This window comes from Hypanus sabinus, chromosome 4 (genome assembly GCF_030144855.1).
Source record: "Hypanus sabinus isolate sHypSab1 chromosome 4, sHypSab1.hap1, whole genome shotgun sequence".
Classification (NCBI taxonomy): domain Eukaryota; kingdom Metazoa; phylum Chordata; class Chondrichthyes; order Myliobatiformes; family Dasyatidae; genus Hypanus; species Hypanus sabinus.
The window spans coordinates 21,734,784-21,757,626 of NC_082709.1; the positions used below are offsets into that span (position 1 = coordinate 21,734,784).

Genomic DNA, 22,843 nt, shown 5'->3' on the forward strand with positions numbered 1-22,843 from the left:
ACTGAACACTATAGACAACCCCAGCAGATTCGCAGGTACAATGTTGCTTCATTTGGAAGGACTGTGTGGGGCTCTAAATAGAGGTGAGGAAAGAGGTATATGGGCAGATGTAGCACTTAAGCTGTTTGCAGCAATAAATACCTGGAGGGAGATTAGTGAACAGGGACAAATGGACAAGGGAATCATAGAGGGAGCGATCCCTGTGGAAAGCAGGGGTTAAAGATATGTTTAGTAGTGGCATCACTTTGGAGATGGTGTAAGCTGTGGAGGATAATGTGTTGGATGTGGAGGCTGATAGGCTGGTAGGTAAGGTCAAGAAGGACTCTATCAGTATTATGGCAGCAGGAAGATTGGGTGAGCATGAATGTACGGGAAATAATGTCTTTTGTTTTTCAGACCCAAAGTAGATAACTTCACGTTTATCTATGAAACTGCATTTGCAATTCAAACAGGGAACAAAGCCTTGTAAATCAGTGGCCCACATAAAATATGATAATGCCAGCAAAACCAGAAACACTGTTAATATTTTAGGTAAATGTGCATCACATGAAAAGGGCATCAATGTGAAAGATTGATGCTCATTCTTTCTACATAAGTAGTACCTGATCTTCTAACTAACATTTTATGTTTCACATTACATCTAAAATATCTGCTGTATTTTGAGTTTTGACTGTTGAGCATAAGAGAATGATAGGCTGGTAGCTTACCCTCATGAAGGTGTCTGCTTATTATTGATAGAGATCTTTCAGTCACCTTTGCGAATTGTCCACCAGTGCTCTTAACTTTGTAAACTACCTCATTATACACCAGAGTCTTTCAATCCCATCTGAACTTCTGTCTTTCCACTTGTAACAGTATGTACAATTGGCCCGACATTCACAAAAAAAAAAATCAGGTGAAACTAATCATAGAGCATTGAGCCAAACAATGGCATATCTAGCTCAGCCAGCCATCCAGAGTCCTCTTCACAATCAAAATCAAAGTTGAATTTATTGTAAATGCATGAGTACATGAATGCAAAGGTGCCACAAAAAGCTTACTTGAAGCAGCAGCATAGTCAAATACCATTATATAATTAGCATTCAAGAGAAAAATATGAATTAAGTATGAATTAGACAATATTTTTACAAAAGACAATTAGAAAATTAAAAAGCAAAGTCCAATTGCTACATTTTGATCAGTTAAATCAGGGCAAGTGAGATGGATATAGAGTGTTCTAGAGCACTGAGATCTAGTGGTACAAATATACATTCCCTGCAGGGTAGACAGGGTGATGAAGATGTTTGGCATGCTTGTCTTCATAGGTTAGGGGAGTGAGTAAAGGAGTTAATACATTATGTAATAACTAAAAATGTTGATAAGATCACACTTGGAGTAGTCTGTGCTGTTTTGACCACCCAGCTGTGAGTAAGATGTCATTAAGCTGGAAAAGTTGCAGAAGAGATTCAAGTGATGTTACTAGGCTTGAGTAATAAGGCAAGGCTAGATAAGCTGGGATCTTTTTCTTTGGAGTGTAGAAGGTTGATGGAGGTCTTACAGAGGTACATAAAATATTGAGGTGTGTAGATACAGTGGGTGGTCATTGTCTTTTTCCTAGGGCAGGGAAGTCTGAAACTGGAGAGCATAGATTTAAGGTGAGAAGGCAAAGATTTAAAAAGGTCCTGATGGGCAAGATTTTCATGCAGGGGGTGACTATACATGGAAGCTGCCAGAGAGAGTTTTAGAGGTAGGTGTAATTACATTGTTTCAGAACAGGCGCATGGATAGATGGGATATGGGTCAAACATTTACAATTGGGACTAGCTCAGCTAAACATCTTGGTCAGCAAAGACTAGTTGGGCCAAGGTGCCTATATCTAGTCTGTATGACTCTTTAATTAACTGGAAGTAGTTGTTATTTGAACCATACCAGAGCAATAAAGGACATTTATAATTTTTAGAAGCCAATCACTTCAGCACACTTCCTAAAGGAATCTTTTCAGTTGCTTTATTAATGACCTCTTAAACTTAAGGCCAGTGATTGGATGTTTACTGATGACTGCACAGTTTCAACTTCTCAGTTAGCACGGCAGTCCATTACTACAAGCAATGGACCTGATAAGAAGCCTGATAATACTCAGTCTTCAGTTGATGTGGCAAGTAACATTAGACGTACAAGTATCCTTGCCTGTTCTAATGTTGAGCAAATGGAATGTGGTTACAAGAAGTGTTTAAGGACAATAGGTGGGGCTGGATCCTAAGGCGATGTTTTATTCCAACATTTTATTAACTGGTTGCTTCTATCAACTCTTTGGCCTTGCTTTTTTCTTTTCATTGTTGAATCCCTCTATCTTCCTCCCTCTCATTCAACTGTGGCTAAGATACTTAAGAAGAAAGCCTTCTTAGATATGTCTGATTTGCCAAGGCCACATTTATTGCTTTGTCCTAGGCATTCTCAGTGGGTACAGTGAAATTGCTGCCTGAACTATTGCAGTCTTTTGTTAAGATGCTCCCACCTTTTCACACAAATTGCAAAACAGGACTACTGAAATAAAATATCTCCTTTTATACTAATATATGTCTTTTTTAAACAAATCAAAAATGTATATTTCTCTAATGTGATATTGATGTGAAGAAAAAGACTATGTACACAGGCTTGCACAAATAAACGTGTTGTTCCCACATTTGAAGATTATGACACCAAATGCAATTTTATAGATAAAATGATTACTGGACACAAAGCTTGCCTCAGTTAAGATAATTGCGATGGGGCTGTCCATTAATATGTTGGGAGGTGTATACAGCCAACCGACCCAGGTAAAATATAAAACCTATGTTAAGTTCTGGATGGAAATGGTGCAGAGATGGGGATAAGTGGATGCAGTTACTGTTAATACAGTAGTGGAGTAATGGCACAAGACCTTCCCCTATCAGGATGATGTTCTAGTGAATACTCAATAGCTATCACACATTCAAAGAAATTACTCAGAGCCAGCTTTCACTCATCAGTGGAGGCAATCACCATCTAGCCCAAGGGACTGCCTAGAAAGATGGTTCTGGCATTTAAGAAAATCTCAGTGCTTGTTAGGTGAGGGAGTTAAGTAATGCACCTTTTGTAATTCAATCTCCTGTCAGTAGTTATCATCAAGACCCTCACCTGTAGTATAACCAAGCTAATGAAACCACCAGCTTCCAACGTTGTCCAGGAGAAGGAGAAAGGAAAATGGGGAAATGTCAGTTTAAAAGGGAGTCTTGAAGGTTCGGTTGAAATTCTATCACTAAAAACACGAATATCTAGTTAATAGGCAAAATAGAGATAAATCATTAACTCGATTAACAAATACCTGTAAACGTCTAGACAAGCCCTTTACCGGCGTTGATTTAAATGACGCTTATATATAACAATCCAAATATCACGCTGATTACTATGTTACAGTTTCTAGTTGTTTTATTGCGCTACACTGTTTCTTAGCAACCCAGCTACGGCACAGATGATTTGACCACGCTCTGCCCTTGTTCAACAAACTGATGCATCCTGACGTAATCAAACCCAGTGATTTGATCATAAACGGCTTGAGCAAATTTATACTACTGAGCACTTTAGACGGATGATCTGGCGTCATTTTAACCGAGAACAACAAAAGACTTTTGGTTTTGATTTACTATTTTACATTTTGAAAATAAACAGTAAAAATCCCTGCGTATCAATGACACACTTCGTGTATCTCGTCTCTTTAAATCACAGAGGGATGCATCGTGTTCACAGAGAAGCAGGCTTCTATACCCACTGATTACTTGTGATCATTGAGTTGATTTTTGCTAGGACGAATGTTGAGCAGATGGATTGTGGTTACAAAAAGAGTTTGGCGACAACAGGTGGGCTAGGTCCGCAGGGAATGCCTTATTCTAGCATCTCATTAACAGGCATCTGATTTACACTAAACTGACAATGATTTGGCTTTCGCTTTTAATCCATTTTCAATGTTAACGAAGTTATTTCCATAAGGCGTCAAAATCCCTCTTCTTGGTCAATACTATCATTTTTAACCTCATTGTTAAATATATCCAGTTCCCTCCTCCGCCATTTTGCATAAAATAACATTTAATCTGATTGAAAGGCTACTCGTCATGCTCAGACCGTAATTGTGTATATACAATGCAAAATTCGAGGAGTCGGATGTGGTTCAGTGCGTCGACAAACGCTAGAAGGCGCAATGTGGCCACTCCTTGGCGCAGCGAGGCTGCAAATCTCAGCGATTGTGATTTGCGTTTGGGGTATTTTCACCATTGTTCTGAGATTAAGAGTTTCTTAAAACAAGGAACCATTCTCTTCTCATCACTGAAGAACCTTGCTGTTATTTGGCGACTCTCCGCGATCTTTGCTGCGGCTTATTTTCTTTCCAGCCGACCGATATAAAATGTATACAATCCGAAGGCTGGTGTTACTGGCTCCTCCCGGCCCCTTGTCATTGGGATAATTTCCATTGAAGGCTTTGCAGCAGTCGTTATATTGAAACACTTTATTCGCCATTCATGTACGGCTCATCGGGAGGAATGATTAATTGAAGCAGCTTTGGATCTAAGTTGTGGTCTGAAGGAGCTGTCACTAGTGGCAATGCATTGAGCCGAGCCCATGTGTAATCTATTGTTGGTATTGTGATGCTGTTGCTGGAGAGAGGAGGGCGCCTTTGAACAATAGAGGACAAATGCAGAGACTTTTAGTCGAGCACAGCTTTCTCCAAAACACTGACACCTAACAGCAGCAGACAGCCAGCAGCGAATATGAAGCTCAGTCTGTAATAGAAGTGGATGTAGTTCTTTTGTATTTTCTGCATTAGGCGAACGATGAATTCCGCAGAAGAGACGGACGAGTGCGTTAACGATGGTGACATCGCAGCATTTTTCAAGACAGGTAGGGGGATACGATTTGGGAAAAAGGTTGGGGGTTGTGAGGATGGTTGAGAAGTGGTTATCGGTCCCGATTATTGCATGCAGCAGTATGCCCAGTATTACTATTGCATTTCACGAGTTAGTGTGGCCGCTGTTTGGCTGACTCGTCTGTAGCGTTCATGCTCGTGAACATTAAACAATGAAACGGTTTCGGGATATCTGATGCTGTTGAATCAAATTTTGAGCAACATGCCTGACATCTGTCATCCAGATAACTAGCATTCGTACTTCAGTTATTCTGACTTTTTTAAAGATTAGAGTGATTGATAGCATATTATCAGTGTAAAAAGAAGAGCATTTCTGATGTCTTGGCGTAATATCACTGCACAGCTGCCGGGCCAAGTCTGTGGACTCAGCTCAATGGCGCTTTGTGCCTCCAAGGAAATCAAAATCACATCCTTTGGATTTTTGACAAATTATTATCTTGTGCAAAATCACACGCGAGTGGAGATTTAACCGATTAATCATTACCTACTCTGAAAATGCTCAGTTTCCTGTTAGGATTGCAAGGATGCATTGTACTTATTTCCCCAAATAATATAAAAGTATATCGACTTTAGTTTAATAAATAGAACAATTCTGGTGCAGCAATTTCAAGTTATATGTAAGATATATGATACACCGTTTCGAGAACTGCCACCGAGCTGCACCCCAAATATCCAATACAGTACAGTATTAGCTCTACACACGCAAGTGAGATCTGTGCTAAAACCAGCGGGTCCGCCTTCGCTACTCGTTTGTGGCCGTGTTGTGTTTTAGAAACATTACAATTTTATCAACTTTCAATTATCCTCTTAGCGGATGAATTGAGTTGCGAGAGTTATTTTTTTCCATCTACAAAATGGTAACGCAAGCTTGTGCGGTCACATCATAGTAGAAGCTAACACATCCTCCCGCCTGTTAACACTACTCTAATATAACTGTGATGACATCATAATTATGGGCAACAATATATCACCATGTATATTACACAGGAATATAACCACTTTGGTTGATGAATTATCTTCTGTTGTTTCTTTCTAAGCAAAGATGTTATCAATCCAGGCGAGGAGATTCTCGTACTTGGAGTGGAGGTGAAGGTCATTCCGTGACATTTTCTTTTCCCCACCTCGCCAGATGTTCTATTCGTGATGTAATCGATTTTTCTGAATTTTTAAAAATAACAGCAGTTCCAAATTTAGCTTTGTGCATCAAGTAATCACTTCCTTATGTTTTTTCCCCCATGGTAGTCCAGGGTCAGGTGTGATGGTTTGACAAGCAGCAAGCCGATTTTATCTTTATCTGTTATAGTCAGTGGATGCACAGCTGCTGTTCCCAGGCGTGTAAATGGTTACAGATAACAAGTACAGTATTCAGGAGAGATTCGTGTCTGATCTTGTCATTATCTGTTACTTTAAAATCTTATAAAGAATCTCCAATTGAATTAATGAAATTACAGCTTGGTGCATTTATTTCAATTTGAAACTTGAGTGTGTTCTTGAATTTAGAGCTCTCGATTGATTTGCATTTAGACTTAACTATCTGCCAGTCATACTTGAGATCTCCTGCCACCATCAATGATTACTCAACCATTCATTTCTTTCATATTAGTTTGTTTGGAACTATTACACCATTAATCAGCTATTGTAAGTTATTTTTAGTTAGCGATTGGTGATCATGAAGCTGGAGTAGAGTTACTTCACTATTAGTATTAAGGATGGGAAAAGAACTAAAAAAGGAATAAGGTCTATCTTTTATAACACTTATGCTTATGGCACCAAATACAAATTAAAGTCATGGATAATTTCTTAGTCTGTTTTGTCTGATAAAATTTGAAAACATCAATTGCAGTGGCTGAAAATTAGGCATTGGCTTCAATGCATAATGAAAGTAGATCCAGTGTCCTTCTGGAGTAATGAAGAGGCACAAGCACTAGCAGAAATTTGCTTCATTACAATAGTCAACACATGCTTAACTAAAACAAATGGGCATGATTGTATTTTATTAATGCTTTGATTATTAAAATAATATTTAGTTTTAATTTTTGATAATCTCAGTCATTGTCGTAGTGTACCTCTTTAAGAAAGTTGTTTATTGGTTATGAGTCTTATGATGCTTAAAACTTATTTTCATTCAGGTCAGTTTAAGCAAACATTTCACATTATTTCAAAGTGATGTGCAGCAGTCAAAGTTTAAAAAAAGACTTTGTATGTTAAACATGTAAAAATATAACATACTTTTAGCGTTTACTTCCTGACTTACTGTAGCCATGCATATCCTTTTATTTTCTCAAAAATATTATACCATCAATATCAGTTAACTTCTAATTGTGGATATTTACTATGTAACATTTATTTTATATATCTATCATTATATCTCATCTTCTAGTGTTTATTTATTGTTGTCACATGTACTGGATGGCATCCATGCAAATCATTTTAACGCAACAATACATCGAAGTTATACAAAGGTAAAACAATAACAGAATGCAGAATATAGTGTTACAGTGACAGCAAAAGAGCAGTGCAGACAATTAGGTGCAAGGCCACAATAAAGTAGACAGTGAGTCAAAGTCTATCTTGGAGTGGGTGAAGAGAGAACTTCTGGAATGGAAGTGGCCTTTGATTATGTTGGCTGCTTTACTAAGGCAGTGAGAAATGAGGGCACAGGTACAGCTAGTTTTTGTGGTGTACTGAGTTGTCCACCACTCTGTAGTTTCTTGCAGTCTTGGGCGAAGCTGTTGCCATACCAAACTATGATGCATCCAGATCAGTAATGCAAGCAATTTTTTTAAAGGAAAAAACCTAGCCTCATGCCACACATATGGCCCTTTAGTGTGATACATAATTTTCATTGTTCGAGGGACTTTCACACTCACATTTCTTCCCTCCATATGCGGTAACAGAAGGAGTCTAGATTATGGTCCTTCCCTACAGAGACTTTGCATTGGCTGTACTGAATTTCACTGCATCCCTCAGAATTAGAATCAGGTTTATTATCACCGGCATGTGATGTGAAATTTGTTAACTTAGCAGCAGCTCTTCAATGCAATACATAATCTAGCAGAGAGAAAAAAATAATAAATAAAATTAAACAAACATAAACAAGTAAATCAATTACATATATTGAATAGTTTTTTAAAATGTATATTTTTAAAAATGAAGTAGTGTCCAAAGATTCAATGTCCATTTAGGAATCGGATGGCAGAGGGGAAGAAGCTGTTCCTGAATTGCTGAGAGTGTGCCCTCAGGCTTCTGTACCTCCTACCTGATGATAACAGTGAGAAAAAGGCATGCCCTAGGTGCTAGAGGTCCCTAATAATGGATGCTGCCTTTCTGAGACACTGCTCCCTGAAGTACTGGCTACTTTGTAGGCTAGTACCCAAGATGGAGTTGACTAGATTTACAACCTTCTGCAGCTTCTTTCGGTCCTGTGCAATAGCCCCTACATACCAGACAGTGATGCAGCCTGTCAGAATGCTCTCCATGGTGCAACTATAGAAGTTTTTGAGTGTATTTGTTGACATGCCAAATCTCTTCAAACTCCTAATAAAGTATAGCCGCTGTCTTACCTTCTTTATAACTATATTGATATGTTGGGACCAGGTTAGGTCCTCAGAGATCTTGACACTGAGGAAGCTGCTCACTCTCTCCACTTCTGATCCCTCTATGAGGATTGGTATGTGCTCCTTCGTCTTACCCTTCCTGAAGTCCACAATCAGCTCTTTAGTCTTACTGATGTTGAGTGCCAGGTTGTTGCTGTCAACTGTCTACTAGTTGACATATCTCACTCCTGTACGCCCTCTCGTCACCACCTGAGATTCTACCAACAATGGTTGTATTGTCAGCAAATTTATAGATGGTATTTGAGTAGTATGTACTCTTGCAGCCTGGACTGTGCCCATTTGCATTATACCCATATTGACAACTTGCTATGCTGGAAATTGTGCAAAGGATATGGAGAGCCTGCAGAGAGATGATACTCTCAGTGGTCACTTTATTGGTTACAGGAGTGCACCTCCACTGTGCTCTTCTGCTGCTGTAACCCATCCAGTTCAAGGTTCAAAGTGTTGTGCTTTCACACCATTGTTGTAACACATTGCTATCTGAGGTACTGTCACTTTTCTGTCAGCTTCAACCAATCTGGCCACTCTTCTCTGAACTCTTTCATTAACAAGGCACTTTCATCGACAGAACTACCACACACAGATACTTGTGTGTGAAGATCCCAAGAGATCAGCAGTTTCTGAGATACTCAAACCACCCCATCTGGCATCAATGCATACTAGGGTGAAAATCATTTAGACCACATTTCTTCCCCATTCTCATGTTTGTTCTGGACAAGAAATGAATCTCTTGACCATGTCTGCATTGAGATGCTGCCAAATGATGGACAGATTTGATATTAACAAGCATGTGTACAGATATACCTAATAAAGTAGCCATTCAATGTAGATAGGTTAAGTGATTGGGAAAGGGTCTGTCAGATGGAGTACAATATTGGTAAATGTGAGGTCTTCCATTGTGGAAGGGAAAATAGAGGATTATTGTTTGAATGGTAAAAGACTGTAGCATGCTACTGTGTGGAGAACTTGGGAGTGCTTGTGCTTGAATCATGAAAGGTCAGTTTCCAGGTGCAACAGGCTGTCAAGGGAAATCATTGAATTTAAGATCATGCTGCAACTGTGCAGGGTACTAGTGAGGCCACACCTGGAGTACTACATGCAATACTGGTCTTCTTACTTGAGAAAAAAATTACAGGCTTTGGCAGTAGTTCAGAAAGGGTTCACCAAGTTGATTCCAGAGATGGAGTTAGCCTGTGAGGAGTGATTGAGTCACCTAGGACCATACTCAAGTGACTCAATCACTCCTCATAGGCTAACCATCTCTGGAATTGACTTGGAATTTAAAAGAATGAGAAGGGATTTTATAAATGCATAAAATTATGAAAAAAGTAGATCAGCTAGAGTTAGCAAAGTTGTTTCCCCTGGAAGGTTAGACGAGAACTACAAGACATTGCCTCAAAATTCAAGAGAGTAGATTAGGAGGAACTGCTTTTCCCTGAGAGTACTGAATCTGTTGAATTCTTAGCCCAGTGAAGCAGTAGAGGTTACCTCTTTAAATATATTTAAGACACAGTTAGATAGATTTTGCATAGTAGGAGAATTAAGAGTTACGGGGAAAAGGAACGTAGGTGGATCTGAGACAGTGGCCAGATCACCCACGATCTTATTGAATGGCAAAGCAGGCTTGACAGGCCAGATGGCCTACTCCTGCTCCTATTTCTCATGTTTAGATATATATTTACAGTATGTTTGAATTGGGTTGGATGGAAATCTAAAAAAAAACTTCTGTTTCCAGAAAGGAGATTTTGTTTTGAGTAGATAAATAGAAGATTGTTTGGTGGATTCCCCTGGTGTGTCTTGCAGAATAGTAAACGGCAAATGTTACAACCAGCAAACAAGTATTGGGTAATGGAACTGAGCCAGGTAGTGCTGAGGGAACAGGGAGTCTGCAGAAAGGCATAAACAGATCAGGAGAATGGGCAAAGAAATGGCAAATAGACTCTAGTGCAGGGAAATGTATGGTCATGCACTTTGGTAGAAGGAATAAAAGCATAGACTATTTTCTAAACATGGTAAAATACAGAAATCAGAGGTGCAAAGGGAGTTAGGAATCCTCAAGCAGGATTCCCTAGAGGTTGACTTGCATGTTGAGTCAGTTGTAAAGAAGACAAATGCAATACTAGCATTCATTTGAACAGGACTAGAATATAATGGAATGTAGTTGGCTATATGAAATATAATTATTTTTAAAAATAGACAGATTTCACTGTCAGCATTGTAGACTAAAATAAATCATCAATAATTGCCATAAAACATGGGTGCAGAATTAGCATTTTGGCCCTTCAAGTCTGCTCTGCCATTCTATCATGGCTGATTTATTTTCCTTCTCAACACCATTTTCCTGCTTTCTCACTGACCTCATAATGTTTCATGGAAGGAAAACACAATCTGGTTGGAAGATTTTTTTGTGTGGGTATCTTTCTTATTCTCTTGTTCTTGACTTATTTCTACCCTGACACCATACATTGAAATTACCCAGTATTGCTCCGTGACCTTTAAAGTTCTCTTGAACTTTTCTCCAATATGTTGCTTTACCCTTAGTATAGTTTTTAAGAGTTCTTATTTGCTCTGGCACAGATGGCCTAAGAGTAAGCATTGCAGATTCTGTCGAGGTCTCCATTGATGCACTCTTATTGAATGGATCGCACAGGATCTTTAATTTTACATCCAAGTGATGTAATGCTTGCTGCTTTCAAAAAACATTTACGGTACCTTCCTTAATTCAGAACTAGGCATATTGTGAAGCTCAAAATCTAGTTTGAGAAATTGATAATCTAAAGAAAGGACATGAAGTAATCTGGTCAAGAAGGTGCCAAGTTATGATGTCCATCAATATTGTAGCTCAGACTTAGCTGTTTTGTTTAGTTTTGTAGGGATGCTTTTGGGTACAGAGAGGGAAGTTAAGGTTCAGGTTAGGGTTTGGGGCAGGGTTGAAGGAGAGTTAGAGGTCAGGGTTAGTGAATGAAGAGTATAGGCAGATGTTCAAGTCCAGATCAGAGTGTTCCTCAGTTGAACATCAGCGCTGCTGGAAGTCATAATGCAAGCACTCAAGAAACCAGTAATCCCCAGGTCAGAAACTGGTTCCAATTGGAAATCCATACAGGTGGCAAGTCCCAGATACAAGTGGGAGTCACAAAGGCCAGTGACCTTCAGGTCACCAAGATTAGAGGTTTGTGCAAATCCAGAGGTCAAAGTCCATGCAAGTCCAGAAGTAGAGGCCCAAAGGTCAAACCTGGTGAAGTCCGGAGGGCAAAGTCCGGAGGCCAGAAGGAGTCACAAGGGCCTAGGTTTCTGGCGTTGGTGGTCTGTATGAGTCCAGACGTTGAGGCCCAAAGTTCAAACCCACAAAGGGCATCCTAGGGTGAGGTGTGAAGTTGGAGGTGTGATGTCTGTGAGTCTGAGAATCCGGGGACAAGGTCTGAAGGCACAGAGATAGCCTGTCCTGGAGTTGGAAGCCTGTATAGGTGTGTCATTGGGTCGATTGCAGGGATTGGAAAGGGGCTTGTTTTGCTGTTATTGTCTTGTTTTATTGATGTTGTTGCTGCTTGTGTTTTTCTGTCGAACACTGTAGGCATGCTTTGTTGGCACCAGAATGTGTGGCAACACTGCAGGCTGCTTGTTAAAGCAAAAGACACATTTCACTGTATGTTTCAATGTACACGTGATAAATAAATCTGAGTCTAGAAATATGAGAATTCTCATGCGTTAATAACTTCATTGAATTTACTTGCAGTCATCTGCTTAGCCTAATTTTGAATACTGTTTTTTCAACAGTTTGTTACCCAAGCTGGGGTCATAGCTACAGCCTGTAAGGCAATTGAACTGCAAATGAGTTTCTCTGGCTCTTTTAATACCTTTTACACCATTCAACAGGTGTAGCTGCCATTTGCAGATGAATTCTTCATAAGCTTCTATGACCTGCTGCTGAGGACATTGTTAATTATAACTCATATTTAACTATTATTTTCCCTACTTTTATTGGATAGCATCAGAAACTTATAAAGCAGTATATGACCAAGGAATTGATTGTAGACTTCAGGAAGTTAAATTTGCACCAGTCCTCATTGAGGGATCAGAAGTGGAAAGGGTGAGTAGTTTTTAGTTCTTGGCTATCAACATCTTTGAAGATCTAATCTAGGCCCAACATAATGATGCAATTACAAAAAAGGCACACAGCAGCTGTAGTTCATTAGGAGTTTGAGGTGACTTGGTATGCCACTGAAGACTGTACCAAATTTCTTCAAATACGGAGAGCGTTTTACCCATTGCATCACTGTCTGGTATGGAGGGACCATTGCACAGGATCGGAAGAAGTGGCAGAAAGTTGCAGGTGCAGCCAGCTTCATCATGGGCACTAGCTTCTCTGGCATTGACTACATTTTCAGAAGGTGATGCCTCAAAAGGGCTGCATCCATCATTAAAGACATTCACCACCCATTGCTACCATTGCTTCTTCTCATTGCTACCATCAAGGAGGAGATACAGGAATGAAAATCAGGTTTAATATCACTGGCATTTGATGTGAAATTTGTTAACCTTGTGAAAGCAGTACAATGCAAAACATAATGGTAGAGAGAGTAAAAGTGAATTACAGTAAGTATATATGTATTAAATAGTTAAATCAAATAAGTAGTGCAAAAAATAGAAATAATAAAAGTAGTGACGTAGTGTTAAAGGATTCAATGTCCATTCAGAAATTAGATGGTGGAGGAGAAGAAGCTCTACCTGAATTGTTGAGTGTGTTCCTTCAGGCTTCAGTACCTCCTTTCTGATGGTAGCAATGAGAAGAGAGTATGTCCTGGGTGATGGCGCCACCTTTTTGAGGCACTGCTGCTTGAAGATGCCCTGGACACTACAGAGGCTAGTGCTGATGATGGAGCTAACTATGTTTACAACTCCCTGCATGTTACTTCAGTCCTGTGCAGTAGCCCTTTCTCCCCATGCCAGACAGCGGTACAGCCAGTTAGAATGATCTCCTCAGTACATCTATAGAAATTTGCTTTTGGTGACCTACCAAATTGCCTTAAACTCCTAATGAAATACAACAGCTGTCTTGCCTTCTTTATGGCTGCATCAATATGTTGGGTCAGGTTAGGTCCTCAGACATATTAATAGCCAGGAACCTGAAGTTGCTCACTCTCTCCACTTCTGATCCCTCTGTGAGGATTGGTATATGTTCTCTCTTCTTACCCTTTATGAAATTCACAATTGGTTCTTTGGTCTTACTGACATTGAGTGCAAAGTTGTTGCTGCAATACCATTCAGCTAGCTGGTACAGCTCTCTCCTGTATGTCATAAGACATAGGAGAAGAATTAGGCCATTCATCCCATCAAGTCTGCTTCAACATTCCATCATGGCTCATCCTGGATCCAACTCAACCCTATACACTTGCCTTCTCGCCATGTCCTTTAACGTCCTGACCGATTGGGAAACTATCAATTTCCACCTTAAATATACTCACTGACGGCCTCCACCACAGTCTGTGGCAGACCATTCCACAGATTCACTACTCTCAAGCTAAAAAAAAGATCCTCCTTACCTCTGTTCTAAAAGGCTGCCCCTCAATTCTGAGGCTGTGCCCTCTAGTTCTGGATATCCCCACCTTAGAAAACATCCTCTCGGTTCCATCTGAGATTCTGCCAACAATGGAACAATAGATTACATTTGAGTTGCCTAACCAAACAGTCATGGGTGTAGAGAGAGTGAACAATGGGTTAAGCACACATCCCTGAGGTGCGCTAGTGTTGATTGTCAGCATTGAGATGTTATTTCCAATCCACAAGGTTGTAGTTTTCCGGTTAGGAAGTCAAGGTTCCAGTTGCAGAGGCCCAGGTTGTGGAGTTTTTCAATCATATCTGAAGAAATAATAGTGTTAAATGTTGAGCTGTAGTCAATAAACAGCATCATGATCTAGGTGTCTGTATTGTCCAAGTGATCCAAGGCCATGTGAGAAACAATGAGATAGTGTCCACTGTAGACCTGTTGTGGCTATAGGCAAATTTCAGTGGGTCCAGTCCTTGCTGAGGGAGGAGTTGATTCTAGCCATGACCAACCTCTCAAAGAACTTCATCACTGTAGATGTGAGTGTTATTGGATGATAATCATTAAGGCAGCTCACCCTGCTGTCCTTGGGCATTGGTAAAATTGTTGCCCTTTTGAAGCAGGTGGGAACTGCAGTAACGAGATATTGAAAATGTCTTTGAACACCCCCCACAAGTTGGTCGGCACAGGTTTTCAGAGCCTTACCAGTTGCTCCATCAGGGTCTGTCTCCTTGTGAAGGTTCACCCTCTTAAAGGACAGCTGGACATTGGCCTCTGAGACAGAGATCACAGGGTCACCAGGTGCAGCAGGGATCCTCATAGCCGTAGTTTTATTCTCCCTTTCAAAGTGAGCATAACGGCATTGAGCTCATCTGGGAGTGAAGCATTGCTGCCATTCATGATGCTGGGTTTTGCTTTGTAGGAACTAATGGCCTGCAAACTCTGCCAGAGTTGACGTGTATCACTCAGAACTGTTCCTTTGCACTTGAAATAGCCCTCTGCAAGTCATGCCTGGTTTTCTTGTACAGATCTGGGTGGTCACAGACATATGCCCCAGCAGACGACGAACCTGGTTCATCCATGGGTTTTGATTTGGGTTTACATAGTAAGTACTCATAGGCGCACATTTAGGTTTTAATGAACCCAGTGACAGCTGTGGCACACTCATTCAGTATCGAAGATGAATCCGTGAATACAGTCCAGTCCAAATCAGTCCTGTAAGTGCCCATGCACCTCCCTTGCTGATGGCTTCTTGATTCTCACTACTGGTGCTGCAGACTTCAGTCTCTGCCTATGATTAGGGAGTAAAAGTACATCCAGAAGATCAGACTTTCCAATGTGTGGGCATGGTATTGCCCGGTATGCACAGGAGTGGGACAGCACTACCACATTTGTACACCATGAAGCGTTGATCATGAAGCACACTCCTCCTCCCCTGCCCTTTAAAGGCTTAACAGTCCTATCTTGACCATGTATTGTGAACTCATCAATCTGAATCGCTGTGCCCAGAATGGAAGGGGTTAATCAAAATTCAGTGAAAGAAAAGATGGAAGTGGTCCCAGTGTCCCTCTGGTACAACACCCTAATTCAAAGATCTTCAGTTTTATTTACCATAGACTGTACGTTTGCCAGGAAGATGGTCAGTATTGGGCATACACTCAAAATTTTAGAAACAGCTTCTTCTCATCCACCATCAGAATGCTGAATCGACACTGAACCCATGGACATTACCTCACTATTTTTTTTTGCTTTTTCTCCCTTTTTTGCACCACTTATTTAATTTCATGACATATACCAGTGATATTAAACATATTCTGATGTTGTTAGCATAGCTTCTTGAAATATTTTTTTCCTTTAATTTGAACTGTTCTATCGTGCAATCTGCTGCTATTCACTACTTAAGCTAAAAATGCAAAATAATCATAATGACAGAGGTATTTGCTTCGGATTCTGAAGAACAAATTAAAGAGCTTGTCAAAGTAAGTGCTGTGAAATAGGTAACAGGAATGTACAGCGGTGATTTGAACTCTATTCCCCAAATTGCTGCTATGTTTTAGAGCAATGTATATCCACATAACAATTTTGTACAATTTTCCAGTGTAATGAAATGAATTTGATAGGCAAACAGGAAACTTCTGTTTATAATAAATGCTGAGGTAATTCTATGAAATTCTAGCCAACATACACTTAGACTTTTGAGATAGTCTTACTAGTCGATTTCATTTGGATGGCCTTAAAAATGATTCAGGCATCTTTCCCCTTTCTTCTCAGTCCTGAAGAAGGGTTTTATCCTGAATCATCAGCTGTTTATTCTTTTCCATAGATGCTGCCTGACCTGCTGAGTTCCTCCAGCAATTTGTGTGCATTGCTGTGGATTTCTGGCATCTGCTGATTTTCCTGTGTTTGTAGGTTAGTTAGCTTTATGGACATAGTAGATACTACTGGCTTATGCTCCCATCTTCTCAAGAGCTGAATTTCTTTTGCATTTAATATCAAAGTATGGCTGTGGTTGGAATAATGACATTCTGTGAAAGCATAGCCACAAACTGTGCAGAATGGGATTACTGATCACCTGCTGTAAAGTGGGTAAATTGATTACTGGTATCAGAATGGATTCTGTGCTTTATGTGTTACATTTTTCTTCCCTTCATCTGTGGCTTTAACATTGAGTTTAATGAGATTTTTCATTTTATTGAATTTACTAATCTGTTCATGATACAGGCTCAATTTTAATCCGGGGATTAGTCAATCGTAATGTTGACAGAATCTGCTAATAAACTTTTAGGCTAAATTATACCTTGATATTATTATTATCATTATTATTGTTATTATTATTATTATTACTTGTGGAGTCCACTATATAATGGAAAAATTCAAATACATATTTTTGCATATTGCTTTCATGATTTTACAATTTTTCACAAAGCATTTATTTATATTTGAAACTTATGTATCTGGAACACAAGATTGAGAGCAAAGACATAGAAGCTTTCAATTTTTATACAAGTGATTTTGTCAGTTTTTATTGTCCTTTTCCAGGAAACTAAAAGTAATGTCTTATTATGAAAATGAATATTTTTCTGTCAACGTGGCACTGGTTTGGACAATTAATACAATACAAAGTAAAGGCAGTGTGCCATGTTGACAGGAAAGTGTTCATCTTAATAATAAAACAATATTTTTATTTATAACGTGCATCACCAGCACTTATTGCACATTCCTAATTGCCTTCAAGAAGCTGGAGATGAACCACCTTCTTGAACCATTGAAGCAATTCTGTGCTGTTAAGTAGATGGTTTCAGTATTTCCAGTGCTGAAGGAATGCTGGCATATTTCCAAGACAGGGTGGTCAGCAACTTGGAGTGGTACAAACAGGTATTGATTCTTGTTCTCATTGTTTGTAGAGGTTATGAGTTTGGAATTTTCTGATTGACTAAATGTAGTAAATTTTGCAGGTGATAGCACCCTACTCTGCTGGGAGGGATTGAATGGTTAGTATAAATGATGGGGTGCCACTCAAGATGGCTGATTTGTTCCAGATGGCTCAGAGCTTCGTGACAGTTAATGGCATTAAACTCAATCCAGCCAACTGAAAAGTATTCCATCTTGCTGCTAATTTGTGCCTTTTAGATGGTGGAAAGGCCATACAGTGTTAGGGTCCCAGCCTCTGACCGGCTCCTATTGCCACAGTGTTTGGCTGACCCAGCTGAGTTTCAGGCCAATAGTGACCCTTAGGTTATTGATTGTGGAGCACTCAGTGATGTCATTACTTCCAGCTTAACAAGGCTATGAATGCTTCAGTCTTTAGCACTTATATGCAAGGCCGGTCATCATTGAAAGTCCTGTTAATGGTAGAAGTTTGGTGTCATGAGGGCCAACTTCAGAATCAGAATCAAAATCAGGTTTAATATCACCTGGTATATTTAATGAAATATGTTGTCTTTGTGGTAGCAGTATAATGCAATACATAATAATAGAAAAAAAAAACTGTGAATTACAGTAAATTGCAGTAACGGTCTGTCTCTCTCACTCTTTTTACACACACACATATGTATTATATATGTAGCATCACAGGTTACAGGGAGAAGGCTGGGAACTGGGGTGGAGTGGAAATAGAATAGAAGGATCAGCCATGACTGAATGGAGGAGCAGACTCAATGGGCCAGATGGTGTAATTCTGCTCTTATGTCTTATGGTATTATGGTCTATATATACATATAGACTCCTGTACCTCCTGTAGCAATGAGCAGGGCATTCCTGGATGATGGGGGTCCTTAATGATGGATACTGCCATTTTGAGGCATCATTTCCTTGAAGATATCCTTGATGCTATGGTGGCTAGTGCTCATGATGGGCTGACAGCGTTCACAACCTTCTGCAGCTTCTTTCAATCCTGTGCAGTAGTAACCCTCCCCCACCACACCATATCAGATGGTGATGCCACCCATTAGGATCTGTAGAAATATGCAAGAGTCTTTGGTGACATACAAAAGCTCCTCAAACTTCTAATGAAATGTAGCCACTTTATAGCCTTCTTTATAGCTGCATCGATATATTGGGCCCAAGATAGATCCTCAGAGGAGTTGACACCCAGGAATGTGTAATTGTTCCCCCTTTCACTTCTAATCCCTCTATAAGGACTAGAGCACAGAAACATAGAAAACCTACAGCACAATACATGCCCTTCAGCCCACAATGCTGTGCTGAACATATACTTACTGTGGTACCTATAGCCTTCTATTTTTCTATCCAGGAGTGTCTTAAAAGACCCTATCGTATCCACCTCCAGCAATGTCGCTGGCAGCCCATTCCATGCCCTCACCACCCTCTGCATAAAAAAACATGCTCCTGACAGCTCCTCTGTGCCTACTTCCGAGCGCCTTAAACCTGTGTTCTCTTGTGTTAGCCATTTCAGCCCTGGGAAGAAGCCTCTGACTATCCACACGATCAATGCCTCTCATCCTCTTATACACTGCTATCAGGTCACATCTCATCCTCCGTCACTCCAAGAAAAGGCCAAGTTCCCTCAGCCTATTCTCATAAGTCATGCTCTCCAATCCAGGCAACATCCTTGTAAATCTCCTCTGCACCCTTTCTATAGTTTCCACATCCTTCATGTAGTGAGGTGACCAGAACTGAGCTCAGAACTCCAGGTGGGTCTGACCAGGGTCCTATGAATCAGAATCAGAATCAGACTTTAATCGCCAAGTACCTGTGCACATACAAGGAATTTACTTCTGGAAGATGTTGTCTCTCTGCTCATAACAATAATAATGATAAATATAAATGAAAATATAGATTATACATACAGGTAGTGCAATCCAAGTAATAGTTAGCCGACAGTTAACCAGCAGTTAACTGTTCAGCAAAGTGACCGCAGTAGGGAAAAAACTTCTCCAGTGCCTATTAGTCTTAGTCTGGAGGGATCTGAAGAGCCTACCAGACGGAAGCAGTTCAAACAGTCCATGCGCAGGATGGAAGGAGTCCTTTATGATGTTCCCCGCCCTCTTCTTCAACCTGGAAGAGTCCAGGTCCAGGGCAGGGAGGCTCCAATGATGCGCTCGGCAGTCCTCACTGTGCGCTGTAGTCTGGTTCTATCCTGCTTGGTGGCGGCTCCAAACCACACAGTGATGGAGTAATGAAGCTGTAACATTACTTCTCGGCTCTTAAACTCAATCCCATGCTTGATGAAGGCAATGCACTGTATACGTTCTTAAACACACAGTCAATTTGCTCAGCAGCTTTGAGTGTCCTGTGGACTCGGACCCCAAGATCCCTCTGATCCTCCACACTGCCAAGAGTCTCACCATTAATACTATATTCTGCCATCGTATTTGACCTACCAAGATGAGCCACCTCACACTTAACTGGGTTGAACTCCATCTGCCTCTTCTCAGCCTAGTTGATGTTGATGTCCCACTGCAACCTCTGACAGCCCTCCACACTATCCACAACACCCCCCAACCTTTGTGTCATCAGCAAATTTACTAACCCATCCCTCCACTTCCTCATCCAAGTCATTTATAAAAATCATGAAGAGAAGGGGTCCCAGGACAGATCCCTGAGGCACTTCACTACTCACTGACCTCCTTGCAGAATATGATCCACCTTCTGTGGGCAAGCCAATTCTAGATCCACAAAGCAAGGTCCCCTTGGATCAGATGCCCCCTTACTTTCTCAGTAAGCCTTGCATGGGACCATATCAAATGCCTTGCTGAAATCCATATACACTACATCTACTGCTCTACTTTCATCACTGTGTTTAATCACACCCTCAAAAAATTCAAATTGACAAAGCCATGCTGACTATTCCTAATCATATTATGCCTCTCCAAATGTTTGTAAATCCTGCCACTGAAGTAAGACTCACTCATTTTACCCTTCCTGAAGTCCGCAATCAGTTCTTTGGTCTTAGTGATGTTGAGTGTAAGGTTGTTGCCATGACAAACAATCAGCTAACTGATATATATCATTCCTGTACACCTTCTCGTCACCACCTGAGACTCGCCAACAATAGTAGTGTCGTCAGCAAATTGTAGTTGAAGTCGATGGAATCTCATTTAAAAACTATAAGACAAAACTTCAATTTCATCCCATTTTTTTATTTGTTTAGTAAATACAGATAGACATATTAAACAGTGATAGTCTTCACTTGTGTGAAGAAAGTGCATGTTGGAATGGTTGCCATTGTTGATGTCATGCTGAGATGCCTCATGGGGGCTATGTTATCCAGTCATACACCAACTGGGATTTTCAGGAGGAGGAAGGAGCAGGTATTTGGTGAGAGATTTGAAGCTCTAGGATTGACTGCACAAAATGATTTGGATGTTGTTGAATAAAGTCTCCAGACTCATAGGTTTAAAAAGTAAGTATATTCCTACATTTCTAGCCTCTGTTTTTAATGCTGTTTACACTGTGATTGAACTAAGAGCTTCCCTGGCATTTGGATACTAGGGAAAATGAAAAGATATATAGTATTTAGGCCCTCTTGTCTTATCGGAATGACAATACGTTGTCTGAATCTAATGCATTTGCAGTTTTGTCTGTTAGAAAAGGCCCAGAGAGAGCATCAAGTGCCCTTGCTTACTCTTTCTGTCCATAGTTCTATGGAAATCAGGGTTCCTATGTGCTTTAAGATATACAAGTTTGGTTTCAGCTTCTGTATAATGTGTAAAAAAAAAACAGATCCAAGCATTTGGTCACATTTTAAATCTTAAGGTGAAAATAATGCAGTATTAGTCTATGTTCGGTCACTCTTGTTACTATCTCTAATCATTAAAACTGAAATGCACCCAAATTGAATTTTACCTTACTATTAGACAAGAGGCCAGGATGAGCCAGAATGTTACCTTGCTTTCAGACAACCAGAAATTTACTGCCCACATGGCAGTGATTACCATGGTCTTGTTTTAGTTATTATTCAATTCCAGTTAGGAAATGTCAGGTTGTACCATTCAATGTAGGAAGTGACCTTTACTCTATGTCCTATTAATTATTTTTCTTGACAATTATTGTGTGATAATTCATAGAGTGTTATAAATGGTAAATAACAGTGCGCGGCTTTAACACTTTATAGTAAAATGGGTTGCTTGTAACTATGGTTTTGGCATCTGCTTGGAACTAATACGATAAGGTGACTATGGAAAGGTCATTCCTGTTGACTTTATCACAATTGGCAATCTGTATTTTGCAGAGTAACTTTGGCTCAGAACAATGTTGCTGGAAACATGTTTGGCAGATTGAACAATAGTTTGGGTGATGGACTGCCTATGGTCATTTATTGATGGTAGTATGTTCCATTAGGAGGCAATACAGCAAAAGCAGATGGCTAATTGGATATGATAAACCAGTACGGCTGCAAAGAAACTTTAAGAGGATTATCTAATCCTGGGAAAATAAATGTTCTTGAAAAGCAATTCATTTTATCATGCTTGACTGTTCATCCTTTCTTTTGTAAGTGAAGACTGATTTTAATTATAATGGAAATTTTGGAATTCCAATTTTCCTTAAAAACTACAGGTATTGCGTTCTCTTTTCCTTTTCTTTCTTCCTTGTTCTGTATTCCAGTACTCCTATGGATCCTGTTTAGGATTTGCACTGTCATTTGTTGGTATCTCCAGCCAAGCTGGGAAGCAGTTTTAGAATTTTCTTTTGGTTTATTGTGCTATAAAAATAATCGCGCCATTAAAATGATTGTGCCGTTTTGTATTCTTCTTATTTTTCATAAAAAAAGTTACACAATGGCTTTCAGTGGATAAAACCCTCTGTATGTCTCCCATTGTTATAACTTATGAAAGAAAAATACATGACTGCATTTTATTTAGGACTAGTCACAAATTTGAGATAGGAACTTTACACAGTTCTTTATATTCTCCAAACAGATGTTACCTGATGCATTTTTTGTTCAACCTAATAAGCTCCTTGGTTATGATTGCTAGAGCTTATTGAATTGAATGTAAGCTCTGAGACCTCATGTTGTTGGAGCAGTAGCTTATCATGATGAATGAGCTGAACTAGTAAGAACAGTCTATCACTGTATCTTTTTGATCTTATTTTCTGAGTAACTTATGCCTTTAGGGCATTTTATATAAAAGAAATTTTACTTAAATACCTGTACATGTGATATCTTAAACAAGGTGGATAAATTAACAACACATTTTGTCATAAACAGGTATAATTTGATTGCCATTGCAAAAGTGAGACTGCAGGTTGAGAGATACTGGGAACTACAGTCAATATTCCAGGATATTTCACAAATATGAAGGACAG

General features: G+C 39.8%; 2 protein-coding genes across 2 annotated transcripts in view; one reads left to right on the top strand and one right to left on the bottom strand.

The window, feature by feature from the left end:
* The window catches only part of LOC132392214 (ropporin-1-like), a 38,102-nt gene extending 34,690 nt beyond the window's left edge, over nucleotides 1-3,412 (bottom strand). Inside the window, exon 1 of the mRNA XM_059966054.1 lies at nucleotides 3,323-3,412. The gene's annotated coding sequence lies outside the window, so the exon portion shown is untranslated. The remainder of the gene's footprint in view (nucleotides 1-3,322) is intronic.
* A 1,373-nt stretch (nucleotides 3,413-4,785) lies between these two features.
* The window catches only part of kalrna (kalirin RhoGEF kinase a), a 705,069-nt gene continuing 687,011 nt past the window's right edge, over nucleotides 4,786-22,843 (top strand). The window contains exon 1 of the mRNA XM_059966562.1: nucleotides 4,786-4,890. Coding sequence (XP_059822545.1) covers nucleotides 4,824-4,890 — 67 coding nt within the window. The 5' untranslated portion in view covers nucleotides 4,786-4,823. The remainder of the gene's footprint in view (nucleotides 4,891-22,843) is intronic.